At 40.5% G+C, this 21445-nt stretch overlaps 1 protein-coding gene across 8 annotated transcripts in view; it reads right to left on the reverse strand.

Annotated features, from left to right (window-relative positions):
* The window catches only part of CFAP20DC (CFAP20 domain containing), a 266758-nt gene that overhangs the window by 55551 nt on the left and 189762 nt on the right, over nt 1–21445 (reverse strand). For 5 of the 8 annotated variants that reach the window (XR_003518687.1, XR_003518688.1, XM_027587613.1 and 2 more), the window contains 2 exons: nt 9678–9722; nt 8216–8419 (listed from right to left, as the gene is read on the reverse strand). Coding sequence is in view for 6 of the 8 variants with exons in the window: in XM_027587613.1 (XP_027443414.1) it covers nt 8216–8419; nt 9678–9722 (249 nt within the window). In the remaining 2 variants the exon portion in view is untranslated. Of the gene's footprint in view, nt 1–8215; nt 8420–9677; nt 9723–18757; nt 18761–21445 lie in introns of those variants that run through there. The other 3 variants (XM_027587616.1, XM_027587612.1, XM_027587617.1) reach the window with 2 other exon arrangements.

Here is a 21445-nt window from a genome sequence, read left to right on the forward strand (position 1 = left end):
CAGACCAGGGACAGGAGGGGATTACAGCAATGATGCAGCTAAAAAGCTCCTTCAAGGTATTTCAGTTCCCATAACTTTGCTTTGATGCTCTGAAAGGGCAGAGCTTTCACTTGGATGAGGTCTTTTTATTTTCCTAGGTCCAAATCAGAACAAACGAGAATGTGCCTAATGGTTTCTTTCTTTCTTTTTTTTTTTTAAGAACAAAACAGGTATATTTCTATTGGACTACCTGATACAGAGTGCCGAATGGTTTCTAAAAGCTCTCTGAACATGGTGGACTTGGGAGGAACATGATACGATGTCTGAGGCCAGATGTCCCATCCACAAACAGAACCAGATCTGTTTTGATACATATGCAGCAGTAAACCTATTTCTACTAATCCTAGGTAGGTAATATCCGACGAAAGCACCAGGTTAAAAAAAAATTGTTTTTTGACTTTGGAATTCAGTCATATTCAGGGAATACCATAGGAAGCAGCAAAAGAAGAACAACCAATACCTACAGACAACTATGACAATAATCATGGCACTGGCTGACATTTAATCAGCAAATACTCTGTGTTAAATCCTTGGTAGATATCTCATTTGTCCCTCACAGTAATTCTGTGAAACAGACAGGATTAACAACTGCATCTAACAGAAGAGGAAATTCAGACACTGGGTGCTAACCCAAGGTCACGCCAGCCAGGAAATAGTGGAGCCAGAGTTTGAACCCAGTTCACCACAGTTTACCCTCTTAGCCATTAGGTTGTAGTGCTTAATCCAGCTCAGAGGTTCACCTACAGTGGTGAATACCAAAGTCTTTGAAAACACATATGATAAAACTCAGGTCAGGTTATGGCAGCAAAAAAAAAAAAAAAAAGTGGTCTGAAATATTTATTTGAGATCTATAAGATGACCTCCTCACCATAAATTAAATTCATTTGATTTCAATCTTATGACATATCACTATATATTTAAAATTAAAGAAGATAAGTTTTGCCACATTGCTAAATGTGGGACAAACATAAGGTATACTAGATAATACTTTGAGGGGCGCCTGGGTGGCTCAGTTGGTTAAGCGTCTGCCTTTGGTTCAGGTCATGACGGTCCTATCAAGGTCCTCGGATCGAGCCCCGCATCGGGCTCCCTGCTCAACAAGGCGGCCTGTTTCTCCCTCTCCCTCTGCCGCTCCCACTGCTTGTGTTCTCCTGCTCTCTCTCTGCCAAATAAATAAATAAAATAAATAAATAAAATCTTTTAAAAAAAGATAATACTTTGAGAATGAGGAAAGTTTATTTCATGGGGTGACTTTCATAGTCACTAAACACAGAACAACTCACACATTTCAGTATTACATTGACTCTAATATCAGTTTTCATATATCATTTCTATAGTGGTATAAGAACATCTGCTCATCTGATTTATCTGCTGCTTTGCACAATCAACTACTTACCTTTTTAGTTCAGGAGAATTAAAAGAAAACTCATTACACCCAAAAAGAGCTGAGAAGCTAATGAATCTGTAGATCAGAGCAAATTAAGACCTATTAACTGTAAAGAGCCTGAAATGCCCATATATTATATACTGGACACGTAGCAGCCAACAATCATCACGTAAAACGCTGATATGCTGATGGGCAAAGAAATGGAACAGATCCTAGAAACTGAGGACCTTGTCCTTTTGGTGGCGCTGTTGCTATGCGCTAGTGTCAGGAAAACGGAACTCCTAAAATTTGCCACTGAGCACAAGCAGCTTTGCTTTTCCATGATCCAGCTGCTAGAAATTTGGGGGTGAGGGAGAGAAGTGAAGGCTAAATAAAAGAACAGGAGATAAGATAATCCTGCCATGTTAAAAGGTAAAGACAATATTTTCATGGTGTTATGTAAAACCTATGAAAATGGCAAAAATGTTGCAAGGTTAATCAAGACCATAAATAACTTGTCTGAGAACCTCACCATATGCTTGTAATTTTATTAAGTGCATTTTGCCTTGTTTTTCTCCAGATATTATGCTGTGCAATGTGCCATGTTGATGGATGCATGCAATGAACATTTTTTTTTTTTAAACAAGCTGAGGAGACTTACATGCTTGATATTAGATTATGGGAATTCTTAACTTGAAGGAATGATGGTTTTAGGTTTTCAGCTTACAAGATAGTGTGCACATGAGGCATGCTTTTCTTGAATCTCAGGTAGAGAAAGGACAGAGAAATAATGAAATATTGAAATAATAAAATAACGAAAGGGCTTATTTGTAAAGCTTTGAGGGGATAAGTCTGGATTTTAGTGGTTAAGCTCACATCAAAACAAGCACAACAGAACCTCTACCTCTCCTTATAGCCCTCAGTAGTCACAAAAAGGGGAAATATCCTAGAAATCTTTTCTGATCACTCAAGTGGCCCTTTGAGGAGAGTAACTTCAGGGGAGCAGCAGGTAACAACGAGCTTACTCTATTAGGCACTGGGCACGTGCATCCCCTGCACTCATTCAATTCTCACCATGCCAATACGAGGAAGGCCTTTTATGATTCCCATTTTGTGGGCCATCGTGCCAGTAAATGGCAGACCTGGGATTTGAGCTCAGGTTGGCTGAAGCAGAGTCTAGATTCCCTTTGGGCATCGCAAAAAGCTATTTCCATTAATAGCTACTCTTTTTCCTTAAAAAGAAACCACACACACACACACACACACACACACACACACACACACACACACACGACATGGTTTTATGTTATTGTCCATCAAAAGCCCTCATCAAAATAAAATTCACTTAAGAATTCATTATAAGCAACTCCTAGCTCCCTTCCTAAGGCTGCCTACAGCCGAGTTTTTGAATAAATCTCATGAGGGCTACTCCTAACAGAACCCCTCCAAAATTGATTACTTGTAGCCTGGTTTCCACAGAAGTTGTAAAGTATTGTTTTAATTGAATTTGGTTCTAAGTTAGAAACTTTGAAAAATTTGTCTGTCAAAGGCCAATGGATTTCTCAGTAGGCTTGATTTATTTGGCAAGAGATGCCTACAAAAGCCAATTTGCTATGAGAAATATGGTTACATTTAATTACACTTTTAAATGACTAATTTATTATATCTAAACACCTTTTAAACAGTACACATGACTCTGAACTGTACAGATGCCGAGGAAAGCTGAGGAATCAGAACTTGTAGTAAACACAATAGATTTCGCTAAAGACTCATCACTTTACTCCGCATGGGCTTTCTGGTTTCAGACTACAGCGTGTGTGAAGTCGTTACGTAAAGATGCTAAATTGAATGTGACCTGCTTAAATCTCTGTTTTATACCAGGGTCATCAAGCCCTGTCCGGAGAGAGCTTTTTCCTTTGTCTGTATATTTAATATCCATTTATCAAATCTTGAATGTAAAATATTATCTGCATCGTTCAGGGTTTATTTAAGCAAAGCAAAGCTGATGTTTATTTTGGAATTTTGATGAAAACTACCTTATTGTAGAGTAAAAAGGGATTCTTTTTAATGTTTCTGATTGATTTATTCAGTCGATGACTAATAACCAGTGACTCTGTGTGACCTCATGCCAGGCACTGTGCTCAGTGTGGTACTGCCTTCAAGGAGCTCACGACCAGGCCTCGGCCACATCACTAACAATGGTTCCCTGATGTGGTAAATGCTAACATTGAGACTGAAGATAATGGAAACCCACAGAAGGAGGAAATAATTCTGTGCAGGGTGGTGGAGTGTCGGAGAGGGTTTCACGAAGCAGTGATGTTTGGGTTGGGCCTTGGAAAATAAGGGAGTGTTCTGGGTAGAGAAGAGGGATGGAGGGTCTCCCCAGGCAGAGGAAAGAGCACGATGAGCAATGACATGACTGACAAGATCTGGACACAGGGCATGGCAGTGATGGGCATGCTGCATGGTGCAACTAGGGCATGGGGGCCTTCTGGGTGTATGCTGGCTAGGGGTGGGGAGTGATGGTGAGACAAAGAGTCATTCCAAGTTCTGTTCAAGGTGATGGAGAAACAAGGACACTAAGAGGAGATTATCCTGTTCAAGGAGAGACTCCACCCTCACCTCCATAGATTTCTTCTGTTCCTTTTCAGAACTTGGAATTCCTTTCCCCCTCTTTCCACTGATGAGCTTGCACTCATTCTTGAACTCTGACTTAATTGTAGCCTTCTCTGTGAAAGTATCCTTTAAACCAAGAGTAGAATCAACTGCTTTCTCTGACGGGGGCCTCTCTTCTAAGAGCTATTATGAAACTTCATTCTGTCATCACTCAGTGCCCTGACTTACAGTGAGATGTTGACTCTCTGCTTCTCTCCAATATGGTGAACATCTCAAGGCCAGGTCAAGCTTTATTTTTATCCCCAGCATAGTTCACAGCCTATTGTACCACTTAAAAATGAAAGCAAAAAAAAAAAAACAAGTATGTGGAATGAATTAATGTGAGACAGATAAGCTAGGTTGAGGTGAGAGTTTAACAGTACCCCAACAGCTGGTCTTAAGGGTTGCTTCAAGTTAACACACTCCTTACTTGCTGACCTAAGGCCCTTGATCTGTAACAGAACTAACTTAACTTTCTTTGAGATTTGCAGACCACCAGCCTTGAGGAGTGAAGGACCAGAACTTTCCCAGGCTACAGAGGCCAGCAAGTCTGTTGGAAGCCACCTCGGCTTTCAGATGAGCCCAGTAATTTTGTAGCAAGGTGCTGTTCTTTTTCAGGTCACACAAATGAATTTACTCACCTCCCTTTCTGTATCTGCAGAACTTGCCCTCCTTTGCAGGAAGAACACAGTCCTCCTGCACATCGGGAAACAAGAGCCGGACCCCCTTGCACAAGCCCCTAGCACTGAGTTAATGTCTATCCTTGGCACCATTGGGTCTGCATGGAACCAAGATATGTCACAGGCCACTGTACTCCCCTTGCTGATTAACTGCCTTAAACTCCTTTAAAAACCCCTGGGCCAGGCAGAACCCTCCGAGTTGGCCTTTGGACAAGAGTCTGGCTTCTCCCCAGGTGGCTGGCCTCCTGAATAAAGCTCAAACTCCTTTCCAATCCAAACTCATCTGTTGAGTAACAATCTTTCAGGTGACAGGCAGCTGAACTTGGGTTCAGGAACAAGAGTGTCATTGAGATATTCCTAGCTCTAGTGGCAGAAAGGAAGGTCTGTCTCTCACAATGAGGCCTGGAGAAGGACTACAGCAGGCTTTGAAGCTATGTCTGGAGAGATCATCAGGTACAAGGTACAAGCATGTGTGCAGAGTGCATTCAGGAAGTAATAACTTGGACCGAAGCATGGAGTAAAAGGTGAGGAACATGAGAGATGAGCTGGGGGAGGGAAGCAGGTCTCACACCATGGGGGGTCCTGTATGCCAAACCAAAGCGCCAATGGGAACTAGGAAAGGCTTTATGCAGGGAAGAGGTAAGATTAGATCTGGGCTTTAGGAAGATCACTAGTGTGAATAATAATGACAATAATAATGACAAATAACCTTAATTTACTAAATTAATTACTTATTATGTCTCAGATATAGTGCCAAGTGTTTTAAAAGGTCACGGCTTGGACTTGAACCTTGGCCATTTGACCTCAGAACAGATGTTCCTCACCATCAGATGCTTGGACGGGAGGTACAGAGCTACCAGGAGCCTATTGAGGGAACGTGGATGAAAAGTAAAGTGCCAAGGTTATGGTGTTAGGTAGGGAGGGGTAAAATCCCGAGGATTCTTAGGATTTGGAAATGAAGCAGTGGGAGAAGTAGAGATGTACTCCAAATTTCTGGTGGAGTGTCACTGTGGATGGCGGTGGCGCCATTGGGATACATGAAAAGCAGGGTACCATTGTGTTAAATAAAGTTATGAGTTCATTCATTTCTTCTTTTTCACTCTCCCTGTACAACTTCTAAAGAGAAAGGCATGAGCTCTCAGAAAGACCACAGTAGTTCTTGTAAATTGCTCTATTTAAACTCTATATGAGCAACAAGATGCAGAGTTCATTAAGAAATGCAATTTTCCATTTGGTGATAGTTCTAATATTGAAATAGACTGAATTTGATGTAGTAATAAACATATCTTATGAATACCCAAATTGGGCTTTTCAATTATTTTCTCTGTCTAAAAAATAGACTGTTTTCAATTTCTCATTTGGTCAAATGGAGGGGTTATTAGGTTCATTACCAATGGTGTTATTTTTGGCTGTATACTTTTAGAGCAGAGTAGTTGTGCATGAGGACTCTAGTCCTTACCAGCACAGGACAGTGATGAGAACACGGTATCCAGGGCAACCAAGAGCTCAGCCTTTTCAGTCCATAAATAATCATTCCTCGGTTTGCCCTTTGTAATGTTGGTCTCCAAGCTACTTCATGACAGAATGAGCTTGTTCAGGAGGCCACTGTTCTCTTTCTTTCCATTTAACTGACTGCTGAGGAATATTTTATAAGAAAGGCAATATTTCAATTCCATTGTAAATTGCATTGGCAAAAATCTGCAACTTACTCTTAATGTTCTTAGATCTGCTACAAGGATACTCTGAGTAACCAGCACACAGGGGTGTTTTTGTTGGATGGGTAGATACTCTTTGGCACCAAGGCTGCTGGAAGCCTTATGCATGTTTGATCATTTAGTTTAATGAAAACATAACTAAGGCAAGGGAAGCCTAGAGGGTGGGCAAAGTAGAGATAAAAAACACTCACGAAAACATCCTTCTTTCCCTAGATCTCCTTAGAGTCAATCTGAATTCCTCCTCCATTAAGACGTGTATGTACTCTCCAGAGCAGAAGTGTCACCATCCGCTGGATATCCATGGTGCCCATTTGGCAAATTAAGTCACACACTGAGAAGTCACCCTATCATGGTGGTTAGGAGCTCAGACTCAGGAGTCATGCCAAGCTAAGTCTGAATCACTACACTCAAGAGTCTCAGTGTTCTCATCTGGAATTGGGAACTCAACAGTGCTTACCACACAAGATAGCAGTAAGGACTGAATTAGGTAACACATAGAAAGCCTAGTGCCAGAACCTCCCAGATTTCTAACATCTACAAAGATGCTGGAGACTTTGAAAAAAAAAATTTCTCAGAAAGAAAATTGTAAAATTAATAAATATTTAATTAAATACGTAAAATGTATGTTATCCACTGTCAACTACACTTGAACTCAGCCTTTACCTAATTGTATATTAATATAAATAAATTTTATATTTCCCTTCAAAAATTGTATAGTAAAAAAGTAATATTTACTGGTGGATGAAAGTGTATTTTAATATGTTTGATTTGATGTTGAATGTGGCCTTATAGGTAAATATAAGTAAATTATAAGTAAATTTCCTTGGGTTCATGGAGGTCTTAAAATGTTTCTAGGTGTTTAAAGAAACAGTAGCTTTAAATACCACTATTAAAATACTGATTTTACTATTCTGCCTTATGATTTTTAAAGCTGTATAGGACTGTTCTATCAGCGTTTCCACTTTGTCTTTCCAATTCAGCCATAAGATCTTCAAGGCCAGAAGTGGGGAAAATAGACTGAGTCAAAATACCAGGCTCTGCTCTGGGCTCCACCACTGACCAGGTGTGGAAGCTTGGGCCCAGGAGAGTTTAGTTTCTTCACCAGAAAGACAGTAAGACTTTGACCTGATCCAACTCTTCTGCTGGTCCATTGTGAGGATGATGGGCCATATTTAAAAGTGCTTTAACTGTATAAACATACAGGAAAAGATAAGCTGTTGAATTGTCTGCAACACCTATCATGGCCCTCAGACACTGGGAGCAGCAAACATCTTTTTTGTTCATTCATTTAACAAATACTCAACCCTCTCTATGTGCCAGGCCTGTGCTAGGAGCTGCGGATACAGTGAGAGACCTAGAATTGACAGTAAAATGATTCCTTTTTGCTTTCAGTGTATGTTCGTATATATCACCACACAATGAACATACATTATCTGAAGGTAAGTAAGACAGCTTAAGAAAAGGCAATGCCCTCAGACCTAAAACACTAATTCAGAATGGGGTCTGAATATTTCTTTCTTTTATTTTATTTGTAAGTAATCTACACACCCAATGCGGGGCTTGAACTCACAACCCCAAGATCAAGCGTTGCCTGCTCTACTGACTGAGCCAGCCAGGTGCTCCTGAATGGGCTCTGAATATTTCTCATAGGCAGGGTTCTCATGTTGGCCCTAGGTTTCCCAGGCAAAGGCTGGGCTTTGTTGGAAAGAAGTTTGCTCCTCATTAAGGCAGTACACAAAGACCCAGAGTCCCGGACTCACTGGTGGCAGGCAGGAGTTCCAGGTAGTCGTGTCGTCGCTGCTGGTACTAATGCTGACATTACAGTTGTCAACCTGGGATGCGCTCAGGCCGTGGGGAGCCCCCGGGTCCTCCAGTTCTTCATTCTGTTGCCGCCGCAGGCTTGCCAGCATTTGCAACTCGGATTCACTCATCTGGCTGGGCTGATAGTTTCTCCAATCATATTCCTGATCAAGAGAGAAGAAAGGGATGGAGCAAAGGGTCACTGCCCGTTCTTAATTTACAGATCACCAACACATGCTACTCTACAGCCTTAACCCCTTCGGTGGCTCTCCAATGACCAAGGCCCAGATCCTTAACGTGCCCTTATACAACGCCTGCCCCCCGCTCCGCCTCACCTTGTCTTTTTGCTCCTGGCATATCAGCCACACTCATTAAAGTCCTCGAGAGCATCAAGCTCGTGTCTGCCTTAGTGCTAGCCTGTGAGGCCCATGTGCTGGCTAACTCCTATGCGCCCTTTAGGTCCCACATTGTGTCATCTCCCAGGGAAGCCTTTTCTGACAAGCACAAACTGGGGCGGCCCCTCCACTAAGTGTTCTCCTGGAATCAGAAGGTGTTCATTTCTAGCATTCATCAAAATTGCAATTACCTAATGGTTTTTTGGCATTTGCGGGTGGTCTACAAGCTCTACAAAAGCAAACACTGCCTTACACTCACTGTATTTCCCATGTCTGGTGCTTGACCAGTATTTGACTAAACAAATATTCAAAAAGTTTTTTTAAAAAGAAAAATCACTTTCCATATAAAAGTCCAGTTTCAAGAATACTGATGAATTTCATCACTGTGAACATTATGACCAAATACATTCAACTTACAGTAAGGTTGAGAATGACTAATGCTGATAAAAGCCATCGAATAAAATTTGATCTTAAAATGGGAACATGTGAGTTCTGAGCGCCAGAAAGACCTCACAGCTATAATAAACACTTACACTGATATGGACTTTACTATACATGTAATCTGTCAGGCGTTTTTTTCCTCCCATGAATACTACTACAAATCTTTAGAGGCTAATGTAAATATTCTTTCACTGTACAGGGAATAAATTGTCATACGGAATTTTCAAAACCTTTCCTTTCTCTGTGATCTAAACCAAGTTAGATAGCAAAGGTTAATTTCAACATTGCTGAAATGTTAGCATCACATTTGAGTACTGATTTATATCCAGGACTGCCATATAACTTAAAAACAATCTTGAAATTTTCTTATCCATCTGCAAACATTGGTTGTGCTCAAAAAGGTTTATTTCATGGGGTGCCTGGGTGGCTCAGTTGGTTAAGCCCTGCATCGGGCTCCATGCTGGGCATGGAACCTGCTTGGGATTCTCTCTCTCCCTCCCCGCCCTCCACCTCTGTCTCTAAAAAGATAAAAGGTTTGTTTCATGACACACTAGAATTTTTTAGATATTCAAACCTCTACACTTACTTTCTCGGAGGACCCTTTGAGACAGCTACTGCCTTCTCTTCTTTTCTGCCTCACAGGGATATAAAAAGTTAAGAAAATATAATTTAAAAAAAGTCTTGGGTTTCATAAGTTTCTATGATGTTTTGAATAAAGCACTATCATTATCATAATTTTGGGATTATCAAAGCTTGTGACCTAACAATGTAACATAGAGAGTTTCTGGAAAGTTGCTGGTGGAAACTCATTTAAATTTTTACAACCCATGGCTCCAGCCGCCTGGCACCCTGAGAGGCTATGCAATCCCTAATAGGAGATTTCATGAGTATTTAATATGTTTTGAGAGTTCCTGGGACAAAACAGATAGCATAAGAAGAACAAAATTTATATTCCAATGAAAGACACTAAAAAAAAAAAAGAAAAATAGCAATAATTTGAATTCAGAAGAAATAGTTGGGGGAGTAATGAACGTAAGAAAAGATGCTTGACATCACTGTCATTAGAGAAATAAAAATCAGCACCGCAGTGAAATCCCACTCACAACCACTAGGACTGTTATACAAAAGTTTGATAGCACCAAGGGTTGGTGAGGATGTAAAGAAACTGGAATCCTCACACACTGCTGGTGGAAATGTAAAATGGTGCCACCACTTTGGAAAACAGTTTGGTGGTTCCTCAAAATGTTAAACATCTGCCATGTGGCCCAGCAACTTGCTCCTAGGTATATATCCAAGATAATTGAAAACATATGTTCATACAAAAACTTGAACACAAATGTTCACAGCAGCACCATTCATAACAGCCAGAAGGTGGAAACAACCAAATGTCCATCAACTGATGGATAGATTCTTGTTTATCCACACAATGTAATGTAATTTGCCCATGAAGAGTCACAAAATACTGATACACATGCTACAACATGGATGAACTTTGAAAATATTATGCTAAGTGAAAGAAGTCAGAGACAAAAGGTCACAGATTGTATGATCCCACTTATATGAAATGTCCAGGATGAGCAAATCCATAGAGACAGAAAGCAGATTGGTGGTTGCCTAGGACAGAGAGAGCAGGAATGCGTGTGTAGCCAGTGGGTGTGTAGTTTCTTTGGGAGGTGATGCATACGTTCTGAAATTAAGTTGCTGCAGAATTTCGTGAATATACTGAAAACTGAACTGTACTCTTTAAAAAGCTGATTTCTATGGTATATGAGTTATAGCTCCATAAAAACAAGGTAGTTCAGTCATCACATGTGAAAACAAGACTAGCAGCCTGACTTCAGGCTCAGCGGTAAACAGTAACTTGCTGGGCTTCGCTTCAGTTTTTCTGCCAAGAAATGGAATGAAATGTTCCATTGTGTCACCTGGGCATGTCATTTGGCTTGTTGTTGCCAACACACCTTTACAGTGAGAAAGGAAATTTTATTTTCATTTTAACAATTTTTCTTGAGAAAGCTTTAAGATGTACTCAGTATGATTAATTCATCCATTCATTTCATGTATTTAATCTACAAACCTGTACTGTGCCTCAGGTACAACCCTAGGTGTTAGGACAGAAAACAAGAGAGAATGGGAAGTGGTTAAGCCAGACAGATCTGGGTCTGGGCCCTTGTCCCACCGGTTACCAGCTGGATGTGACTGGGCAAATTAACCTCTCCGTGCCTCAGTTTCTTCATCTGTAAAATGGAACTATAGTATATACCTCACGTGATTTTCAATGGGCTAAATGAAATAATGCATGTAAAATACTTAGCATAGTACCTGACAAACAGCTATACGAAGGGTCTCCAAACTTATGATGTGCACCTGTATGAAAAAATGTGTGTGTATGTACCTTCTAATATATGTTTGTTTATAAATGAAACACATGGGCGCCTGGGTGGCTCAGCTGGTTAAGTGTCTGCCTTCGGCTCAGGACATGATCCCAGCATCCTGGGATTGAGCCTGCTTCTCCCCCTCCCACTATTTTTCCCCCTGCCTGTGCTTTCTCGCTTTCTGTCAAATAAATAAATAAAATCTTTAAAAATAAATAAAAATAAACAAAACACATGTATAGCTATATTAAACTAGTATACATAGTATAAAACAAACAGAAAAATAGAAATTAAAATGGTTGAGTTTAAAAAAATGGGAATAGTTTCTTCCTCAAGCCCAGTGGATGGTTTTTGGTGCACACCTCCTTGGGTGAGTACATCCTTCTTAGGAGGACCGCTGAGGTGGCCATCAATACATGTGCTCCCTGTTATTATTGTTCTTTCTTCTCATTTTCTCTGTTCTCCCCTCCCCCAGTCTCTCATCTATTCTGTACTATGTCAGGAGCTGGGAGTATAGAGAAAATAAGACACCCCCTGTCCTCATGGAGCTCACAGTCAAGAAAGGGAGACATAACAGGCATTATAAGTCAGAGTGTTATATGTACCCAGATCAACACTACAACACAGATATGTCTAAGATGCTTGAAGAACGCAGCTTGGCAGTGATTAACTACCCCGCAGATTTGGAAGACGCCTCGCAGGAGTCCAAGGTGGCATTGATGGTAATTAAATTTGTTGACAAAGGGAATGAGTGGCCTTCAGAGGGAGTGAAGTCTCTCCACCACTGGAAGTACTGAAGCAGAGGCTGGGGAAATGGCGCCTGCCGGGAATACTGCAGTCATCTGCAGTGTTGGAAATGCACCCATCAGTTCATTCATTAGTAAGTATCTACAAATACTTACTGAGACCCTATTATGGGCCAGGAACTGTTGATGCTCAGTCTGCTCAGAGCTCTGAATTTCCATGAATTTATTTCCTACGACAGTAAAATGTATTCTGACAACACATTGGAAGAGCAGGCGAAAATGAGCAGAGATAAAGAAGTGACTTTTTCCAGGGTCATGGATAGAGCAACTGGTGGCAGAGACAGGTAATTAACTTAGTCCCCCGATACAGTCTTGATTCGTAATCTCTTAAGCCATTTCAAAATCACCGGAAAGGCTAAATCATTTAAATTATATATTTTTCAAAAGAAGGCTTGCAAGAAAGTCTTCACATTAAAGGGGACTCCAGCACAAGATGGCATCTAACTAAATTATACAACTTGTGAGAGGCAAGTGTCCTATCTAATTCTATCTCCAAAAGCCTCAAAATGTTATGTATAACCCAATTTTGTCTCAAAATATCCTTGTAGGAAAGAAGGGAGACATTATCAGTTGGATTTGTTTTAGGAAGGAGGAAATGGGCTCTAGGCTATACAATTCAGCTGTGCTCAGATTCCCAGGCAAGTTCTTCCCTCATGAAACCAGGTGAACCACTCATCTTCTTTGATCTTCAAACATTTTTAGAAGTCACAGAGACAAGTGAGATGTGGCCCCTGCTTTCACAGGCCTTACAATCTAGTAGGGCAATCAAGAGCTAGAAAGAAATGAGCAGGGGCGCCTGGGTGGCTCAGTCGTTAAGCGTCTGCCTTCGGCTCAGGTCATGATCCCAGGGTCCTGGGATCGAGTCCCGCCTGGGATCGAGTCCTGCATCAGGCTCCTTGCTCCACAGGAAGCCTGCTTCTCCCTCTCCCGCTCCCCTTGCTTGTGTTCCCTCTCTCACTTTGTCTCTCTCCGTCAAATAACTAAATAAAATCTTAAAAAAAAAAAAAAAGAAACGAGCATAAAATAAGGCAGCATAAGGGGTACCTGGGTGGCTCAGTTGGTTATGTGTCTGACTCTTGATCTCAGGGTTGTGAGTTCAAGCCCTGTGTTGGGCTCCACACTGGGCATGAAACCTACTTAAAAAAAAAAAAGGAGCATATAACTGGGTATAGTACTAGTTCATCACACAGAGTCTTGATCATGATTAAAAGGAAAATGGGTAATTCCAGCAAGTTGATAAAACACAACAAACAAAAGTAACCTTACAACTTGATGCTCTTTGCCTAATCTCTCAAGATGTTAAGGCAGAATAGCTTAATCCATCAAACACGTGCCTATAGAATGTTGTGAGTCTCAGATAAGATCTGGTTTTACTGAACTGTTCTAAGTTCTAAGGCTAAGTTCACAATGGTGGTGTAGAGCCAAAATGAGACATGGCCATGGGTTAATAAGATCAGGTGAAGAAACTCATTCCCTTCTATATGGATGGGAGAGTAATAAAATTGGGAGAAACTGGGCTGTTATTCTCACTCTGGAACCTATAAAATCTCTGAGACTCTCTTTCTGAATCAGCTCTGCATTGTGACAGGGCCTGACACCAGAGCATAGGGGACACCATGTAAAAAAAACTCTAAATAAAGGTCTACCGAACTATCCCTGACTCTTTGTGTTCTTTTAAGTTACACCAAGACACAGAAACTACTACTACAAAGGGGATGGTGGCTGTTAGAACAGAACAAAATGTAAAAGGCATGTAAGGAAAGGGAGATAGACCAAATAGTCTGGCATTTCAGAAAAGAGAGAGGTCACCTCTTGTAGGATCAGTCAAGCTTCATGGAGGAGATGGGTCTCTATGCTGGACCTCGAAGGATAAGAAGGGTGATATGGCAGCATATTCTAACCATCAGGCAGAACAACATGGGACAAGCTGGAAGTACGGAGCTTACATTCATAGAAAGCATTAAGTAGACTAGAAATACTTATACATACTGTTTCAGAAATGAAATCAGCAATAGATTTCCAAAATAACAAGGATGGAAATACTTAGAATTTAGAATTTATTTATTTATTTGAGAGAGAGAGAGAACACAGAGGGAGAGTGAGAGGGAGAAGCAGACTCCCTGCTGGCAGAGAGCCTGATGTGGGGCTCGATTCCCAGGACCCTGAGATCATGCCCTGAGCTGAAGGCAGAAGCTTAACCGACTGAGCCACCCAGGTGCCCTGGGAATACCTAGAAAGCAATCTAAACCTTTTAAGCCCAAATGGCTTCCACTTCCCTGGCCAAGTCTTATTAAAAGTCTATGATTCTATCAAAAGATATATACTTATTGGATCATATGATATCTCTATTTTTTATTTTTTGAGGAATCTCCATACTGTTTTCTACCCAAAGAAAACAAAAACATTAATTTGAAAAGACATATGCACTCCTATGTTTACTGCAGTATTATTTACAATAGCAAAAATATGGAAGCAACCTAAGTGTCCGTCGACAGATAAATGGATAAAAATGTGGTACACACACACACACACACACACACACACACACACACAGAGGAATATTAGCCATAAAAAAGAATGAAATCTTGCCATTTGCAACAACATGGATGGATCTAGAGGGTATTATGCTAAGTGAGATATGTCGGAGAAAGACAAATACCATATGATTTCACTTACATGTGGAATCTGAAAGAAAACAAACAAACAAACAAGCAGACTCTTAAATAGGGAGAATAAACTGGTGGTTGCCAGAAGGAAGGTTGATGGGGGGATGGGTGAAATAGGTGAAGGGGATTAAGAGGTATGAACTACCAGTCATAAAATAAGTAAGTCATGGAGATGAAAAGTACAGCATTGTAAATTTCGTCAATAATAATACTATTGTATGATGACAGATGGTGACTATGTTTACCATGGTGAACATTGAGTAATGTACAGAATTGCCAAATCTCTGTTATACACCTAAAACTAATACACTGTATGCCAACCATACTTCAATAATGCATTTAAAAAAAAGAAATAAAAAAAGACATATTCTTAGTAACTCCCATCAGCAGAGTGGATAAATAAGTGGTGTGACAGTCACATGGTAGCACACTTTACAGCAGTGAAATAAGTGATATATTGAATCTCATAAAAGAAATGCTAAGTGAGAGAAACCAGGCACAAGAGGGTATATATGGGTAAAACTAGTCTTGGGGGTTTCGGCGGAAGTTGTGAAGGGACAGTGGCAGGAAGGGATACTGACAGGCAAGGAGCACAATGGGGCTCCTGGGGCACTGGCATTGTTCTTTTTCTTGATCTGAATAATGGTCACATGGATTTGTTCAGTTGGTGAAAATTCATCAAAGTGTATGTTTATGAGATGTGTACTTCTCCATGACCAAAAGTGGCAAAGAAGTCTAAGACTCAAAAAAGATTTCCTAGGAAGTAATAGTTGTTAATCACTGACACCTTATTCCAGACTGTCTTAGTAGGGGCAAAAAAGGCATTTTGTAAATGCTGGGGAGTCAGTATCACTGCTAGTTTCAAATTTGTATTATTAAGAATTTTGAAGCTGTAATTAGAAAGTTTTGGAAGTTTTTCTGAACTTCAACATCATAGCAAGAAAAGTAGAAGTCCATTTTCCAAAGCTAATTTTAAACCTCAACTGGCATTTTAATATGAAGATTAATCTCCTCTCTATTGCTGTTTGCAGACAGCAAAAGTATTGCTACACTGACATTTTAAATACGAGCTGATGGTAAATTAGCGTTCCAGGGCATCTCTTCACCAACTAGCACCCCTTGAAGACTTGTTTCAAATTCCTGAGCACGTATCCCACACAAGAGTTGTCCCTGATTCACTGGGGATGCAGGCCCACGGAAGAGAAGAATGAAGAGAAGACAGAAATCTCAGGCATGAGCCTCAAGTGACACATGCTTGAACAAGTAAGTCATTCCCAACGTATGGTAGCTTTCAGCATACCTCTTCACCATGCAAAGAGGTAAATCAAAATTTAAAGACCAAGCCACAGTACAACTTGAAAAACTTTGCTGCACTGAAGGGATGCTATGTCAACTTAACACAGCAGAAATCAGGAGGCAGGCTGTTAGAAAGACAGAACTGGTCAGAATGTAGATTGTGTTTTACATCAATGGTGTTCATGTTGACCAAGACTTAACCAGACCCAATGCTACCTCTGAGATGTCTGTCACAAACATTTTGGCTTGTAACCTGGAGACACTTCACAACCCCTGACTCAATTCACACTTCATCATCTCCGCATACTAACCCCTTAAGAATGTCTCAGGTAGAAAATTCTAGTTTAAACCTGATAGTGGCAAAAGTCCTTGCAAAGGGGTAGCTTTCTCTCTCATAGACGTGGTGCTCTCTTTTTTGGAGGGGAGGAGCACTAAAGTATTTTTTTAAAAAGGTCCTAATATCGATGTGCTATATTTGTATAGAACACCGTTTTCATCCATGACTTCCACACAATATACTTCTGTACATTTTGTCTCGGCAGTCAGCCCGCTAATTTTCAGAAAGAATTTTCCAACACCCACAGCTGAACTCTTAATTAACTTTAAAGTGAGTTGATAAACAATTTGTAATTTCCCAGCACCTATCTAGTGGTGGGTACTTCTTGAGTTTAACAATCAACTATAGACTAGAAGGAATCTAGTAACACCAAATGGAACAGGTTTTATATTATATTCAAGATATGCCATCTATAAGACGACTGTAGCCTTGTACATGGGGTAAGCACAGTAGTCATTCAATACATGGTAGTTTAAAATATTATTTAAAGAACCAGGAGGAAAACAATTACTGTGCCTGCCTACAGAAATGGAAATATCAGAGGTAAGTCAACTGATGTTTCTGGAGTGGGAAGATGATAACTTTAAGTTCAGATTGTTTTAAAATGTAAAACACTTTGGTTGTAATACAGTAATGACAGATACACCAACAACTGTGCTTGTTTTTGCATATTAAAATACTGTGTAGTGTGGCACCTGGGTGGCTCAGTTAAGCGTCTGCCTTTGGCTCAGGTCATGATCCCTCGGTCCTGGGATTGAGCCCCGCATTGGGCTCCCTGCTCAGCGGGGAGTCTGCTTCTCCCTCTCCTTCTGCTCCACCCTCTCCCCCAGAGAGCGTGCTCTCTCTCTCTCTCAAATAAATAAAAAAAAAATACTGTGAAGCTTAAAGTGGCAATGGAAGTTATATTGCCACATGATCGCAGAATTTTTTTTTGAGAGAGAGCACGAGCGCGCGAGTGTGGGTTGGGGGTGGAGGGATGAGGGATGGGAGGGGCAAAGGGAGAAGGAAAGAGAGAGAATCCCAAGCAGGCTCCACACTGAGGCTTGATCTCACGACGCAGAGATCATGACCTGAGTTGCAGTCAAGAGTCGGATGCCTAACTGACTGAGCCACCCAGGTGTCCCAATCACAGAACTTTTTCAGTGACCTTTAATTGGGGAAGGTGGTCCAGGGTAGTAGAAGGTGAACCAGCTTTTCTGGCCAAAACTCTTGGGTTTGACACTCTGCTTTGTCACTTACTAGATGTGAACTAGCTAAAGTCTCTCTGCTTCCTGGTCTGTCAAACAGAAATAAGGTCTCTTGTGAGGGCTGGAGATGGAGACTGGACAGAAAGAGTGGGGCACCTCGTAGAGGGCTTGGCATAGGGCAAGTGCCCTAAATCCTTAAATTCACAAACAAGTTTCTTGAATCAAAGACCTTGATCTCAAAGGGTCAGGAAATTCTGTCAGCCTAGGGCCTCTTCCATAAAATAGGAAAATGGCAAGCATGACTTGCTCCTTTAAAATTAGGAAAGCCAAGACATCAAAGAAAATGGATTTCTTCAATAAACATTTGACTAGTAGGATGCTAACCTTAGCATTACAATATTGGAGAACTGACAGTAAAAAGTTATAGTGTGTTAGCTAAAGAACTAATGTGTTTTCATTGATTCATACTTCTGATAGTCTCTTAGTTTTTGTCAAGTCTTTTTATCTACAATTTCGGAAACTTCTGAGAATCTGAAACTGCTCCTTTTTATTAGAGTAACTGGCACATTGTTTGGAGATATGTAAATGTCCTAATGACTTTTGCAGTTCCGTATCATCACCCAAAATTTGAAGCATAATTCCATTTTTAATTATTTTAAGATATTTCTACTCTGGACTATTTTGCCTTGGTCAACAACTAAATTAGACACTATATGCAAAGAATTTTTTTACTCAAAGGAAACTACTCTGCAGCATCAGCAAAAATTTGGACTGAAAAAAAAACATTCAAAAGTAAGAGGGCTAGGAGCCAATTCCACCTGGAAAATTTCTATGCTTAATGCAAATCCTTTTACTGGTAGCACCAATGTTATTTAATCACCAAATTCTGTAGCTTCAGCGATATCCCCAGCAGGGCATTGACAGATAAAACTGAGATAATGACTCTGTTGTTTTTTTTCAGAGGCAAGGAAAGAGTATAGTTTTGACAAAACATGAAATTACAAACTCTTCTTCAAAGACCACTAATTGGTAGGACTGTCCAATGTAATAAGTGACACATTCTCACCATGGTTAACACTATGGTTTATAAATGGCTACTAGTCCTGTCCACGTTTAATTCACCCCGTTAGCCATGAAGCTGCGGATCTATAATTTAGCTCTGGGAAGAAGGCAGGCACACAGAGGGTGCTCTCTGGGGGAATGACTGGAGACATACCAGGTCCTGCTTCTAAATATTATTCTCTCTTCAGTGAACATTGAGAAAATACCAGCACATTACCTGGCAGAAGTGACCCATTAATTCACTCTTATGTTAGCACTTGATTCAACTCTTAACAGAGGATAAGAAACGCACATAGCTATCCCTTATTGAGCAGTACCAATAATTAGTTTCTGGAATTTTATTGAATTTGAAAAAGTTTGCTTTAGAATGCTAGGCACACTGGTTTACATTTCTAACTACTCACACATGGGTAGAAGAAAATATCTGGTTGAATTATGGGCTAAGTGCTCTACATGTACTATCTCATTTAATATTCATTAAGACCCTATGGAATAAGTATTATTATTTTCTTCGAGTTGATAGATGAGGTAACTGAGGTTCAAGGAAGTTAAGAAATGTGTCTAAGGTCACATAAGTAAAAAGAAGCAAAGCCAGAATGAAAATCCAGGTCTGCCTGATTTGAGCTGGTGCTCTGAGCCATGGTGTCCACTGCTCTTGACTGCTCGGAAGAATGAAAATGTAGATAGACATAACATAGGGCTCTCTTTGGGGAAGGTCCTGAGGGTGGCAAAGGTGAAGGCTGTACGTGTATCAGGTGGCCCAGGAAAGCATGAGGCCAGTGGGGCCAGGATGATCGACATACGTGCAGCACACAGGGTAACCTGACACCCAAACAGGTGTTTTGCAACAATGGAATATTGTTGTAACTGAAGGAAGTCAGGGGTCAGACAGACATTTATGAAGTCTTTAAACAATGGGGTATTGTTGGAAAGACAGCTGCCAATAGCATACTTGAGTGGCAAATTCAAAGAGAGACAGATGGCTTCCCTTTGAACACAGAGTATTATATACTCTAGAAAATGCAGAACTTTATGTAATGGAACAATGCCTTTAAAACTCTAAAATAATTTACAAATTCATTTTCCTCTAAGTTTGTAGAGAACAAATTGCATAGACTAGTAAACCTCTATTTCAAAAAACTATGAGCTCAAGTTCATCAGAGAGGCAGTCAAACTAATCCTTTTTCATTATCCAAAGGAAAAGGCTTGACAATTAAAAAAAATTACACCATGGCTTAACACACTTTTAAAAGTGTCCTTCCATAATTCAGTTTTGAGTTTTCAAAAATGAAAATGTGAAAATTAAACTCAAAAGTTATATGGGATTCATTTTATAATTTTTTTCTTATAAAAACTTATGTCTTGTTTTTCCTAGAATATCTGAATCTGTAATTGGTAGTGTATTTTGTCTTTCTTATGAAAATAACCATTCTTCAATAAGCTCAAACTTTTTCTGGAACCACAAAGCCTGTTATATATGTCTTTTTTGTTTGTTTAAAGATGTACATAATAACATTTACAGGTTTAAAATGATTCATTCAGAACTGTTTGAATGCAGTTATACATGTGGAAAAGTTTAATTACAAGACATCTACATGGTTATGATATTACCCAGAGGGCTGTACTTGTTTCTCAATTAAAAATATTTGAACTTAATAATAGGAACTCTATTTAAAAATGAATAAAACATTGCAAGGAAGAAGTTTACCCAGTAGTCAGCAAATCAATTTCAGTAAGTGTTCCTTAGAATTACTAGTACTCTGGCATATCAGGGGATTAAGAGAACAGTTCTCCTGCATCTCCTTTTAAGAGACTTTAATTGTGACTTGTCATAAAGTCGCTTCATGTTGGCACTTTGTGAGAGCAGATTTCCTTTTTAAGATTTATGTGTGTGTATGAGAGAGAGAGAAAGAGAGAGAGAGCACGCGTGATCAGGGGAGGGGGTGGAGGGTCAAAGGGAGAGGGAGAGAGAGAGTCTGCTTCGGGGCTCCATCTCACAACCCTGTGATTGTGACCTGAGCCAAAATCAAGAGTCAGACACTTCACCGACTGAGCCACCAGGTGCCCCATGTGAGAGTAGATTTTCAATGGGTTGTCCACTTAAAATTCAATTCCTGATTGCACTACCTTGATGGCTGAGTTGGTGGCTCAGGTCTGCTCAGTCTCCCAGAGCCCAGCGTATTACATGACCATCCTCCCTATTGCTCAGGTCCCAAGCCTGAGAGTCATCCTTGATTCTGCCTGTTTCCTTTTCCCTATATCCTGTCAGTTCTAGCTCTTAGTTATTCTGGGAATCTGCCACTTTTCGTCACCTCCACTCTGATCTATCAGACTGATGCCTCAGCTGCTTTCTTCGTTTCTATTCCTGCCCTGTTGCACCCATCCTTGACAGAGCAGGAGGGAAGTTTTTGAATGTAAATGTTAATTGCCTTGCTTCAAACCCTACAAAGACTTGCCATTGCATGTGGAATAAAGGCCAACTTCCTCACTGTGGCCATCCCGATCTTACGTGATCTGGGCCCTGTGTACTGCTCTGACCTCATCCTTCACTACTTTCCCCTTGCCCGTATGCCCCAGCTACATGGGCCTTGTCTATTCCCCAAAGACGCCCATTTCAGAAGCTTTGTA

The sequence above is a fragment of the Zalophus californianus genome, chromosome 1 (assembly GCF_009762305.2).
Source record: "Zalophus californianus isolate mZalCal1 chromosome 1, mZalCal1.pri.v2, whole genome shotgun sequence".
Lineage (NCBI taxonomy): Eukaryota > Metazoa > Chordata > Mammalia > Carnivora > Otariidae > Zalophus > Zalophus californianus.